The sequence below is a fragment of the Centruroides sculpturatus genome, unplaced genomic scaffold (assembly GCF_000671375.1).
Source record: "Centruroides sculpturatus isolate CEXI.00-Female unplaced genomic scaffold, Cexi_2.0 scaffold5813, whole genome shotgun sequence".
Classification (NCBI taxonomy): Eukaryota; Metazoa; Arthropoda; class Arachnida; order Scorpiones; family Buthidae; genus Centruroides; species Centruroides sculpturatus.
In genome coordinates, this window is record NW_019389899.1 from 1 (window position 1) to 1,871 (window position 1,871).

The 1,871-nt window shown below is 23.5% G+C and overlaps 1 protein-coding gene across 1 annotated transcript; it reads left to right on the plus strand.

The window, feature by feature from the left end:
* Positions 1-7: 7 nt before the first annotated feature.
* Positions 8-540, plus strand: LOC111617374 (patched domain-containing protein 3-like; the record flags this gene model as incomplete). Its single annotated transcript, XM_023358674.1, has 1 exon — positions 8-540. A coding segment is annotated over exon 1 (533 nt), but the record flags the coding sequence as incomplete, so codon positions are not given.
* Positions 541-1,871: the final 1,331 nt, after the last annotated feature.

Consider the following 1,871-nt stretch of genomic DNA (forward strand, 5'->3'; position numbering starts at 1 on the left):
ATTAAATATGAATTGCATGGATTATCTGCACGTTTTAAAATATAAGTATATTTATCAAAAACTTTCAAAATGTTTGCATAAAGTTAGTTTTTGCATTGGTCGTCATCCACTTTTATTCATTTGCATTCCTCTATTATTTACCGCATTATTCGCTTGTGGATTCTTGCGAATAAAAGGGCAAAATGAAAAAGAATTTTCATATCTTCTTTTTAATGAAAAAAGTATCATAGACAGATCAGAAATAGAAAAATTATTTCAAGAAAATGCAACCGATTTTGATTTTTCTCGAACAACTAGGTTAAAGGCGTACAGTAGCATTATAGCCAAGGCTAAAGATGGAGGTTCCATGATTCGAGAATCCATATTTCAAGAAATAGAAAATTTGGATTGGATGGTTCGAAATATGACCATAATTCATAAAAAGTATAATTTAACTTATACCGATATCTGTAGAAAAACAAAAGGAATATGTTTCCATAATGATATTTTAAACTTAGTCGACAAATTAAGTGCATTCTTACATGGCAGAATACAAATCAGGTAAGATTATTTCGTGCAAAATATAATTAAAACAAAACAATAAATCTTTAAATAATTCTGTATTATATATTGTTAATATAAGCATTCATGATATATATATATATATGCCCTAATAATATAATTACATTTAATTTTTCTTGTGATTTTCTTCGTTTTTCAACACTAAATATTTTATTTTAATTAATGTGTCAAACATCTCTTTATGTGTCATCTATCTTTATAATGTATTAATATTCTATTCAAAAAGTTGACTTTTTCTATGAAAATTTACAGCCTGTTTCCTTAATTTATAGCAGAATGACATAGCTTGTCTACCGGTTCTACAGGTAAATTATCGTATTGTATTTCCATACATTACACTTATACCTAAAAGTTTTTCGATATATCGTTACGTGTAACCAATTAGGAATATTTTTCGTCAAAATTTTGTTATGTTGGCATTTAATACGTTATACTTATACGTATAAGGTAAAAAAACATATAACTTAAAGTACGTATATTGTATTTTATATCTTTCATGAAAGAGATATAATGTTTTATGATGAATTTAAAAAGAGAAGGAAAAAAATTGTATTTTTCTTAAAATAATTCTTACAATTACTTCTATATTCAATGAATAATTTCAAAATTGTTTATTGAGAATTACATCAAGATTTTATACTGTTTTTCAATAATTTCTATATAATGGATTTTTCTACAATAGACATGCATTTTACCTACTTAAATACTAAAAATAACATTAAATTATATCTCATATATTGCGTTAAGAATTCTCTCTTTACAGACAATTTTTTTAAGTGCATTTAATTTAAAAGGTTAATAAATTTTATATCCTCGGCAATGACATTCTCCATTTTATTTAAATAAATAAAATATAAAAATTATTTCATATATTTACATCCATGAACAGCTAAATATGTTTAATTTTCATAATTAAAAGTATTACTGGTAAAAATTTTTCAATATACAATTACCTTTTGTAACCATTTAAGAATATTTTTCGTAATAATTTTAGTGAATTATTAGTAAATAATTATAAAAATTCGGTTTTAAACGAATTCTCTGCTTAAATTAATAATATAATGTGAATTTAAGTGGTTTTACAACCTGAAGAATATGATTTAGTTTTATCCTCTGGATCATTAAATACACCACTACTAAAATTGCTTCTTTTAATTTTGTTAAAACACTTTATGACATAGTATATACATTAAAATATTCTTAATGATATAAATATATACCTTACGTTAAATAGGAATTAAAATATTGTCAGATTAGGCCTATATCTAAAATTCTTCGTGTTACTTCTGGAGATAAAATTTAAGTAATTT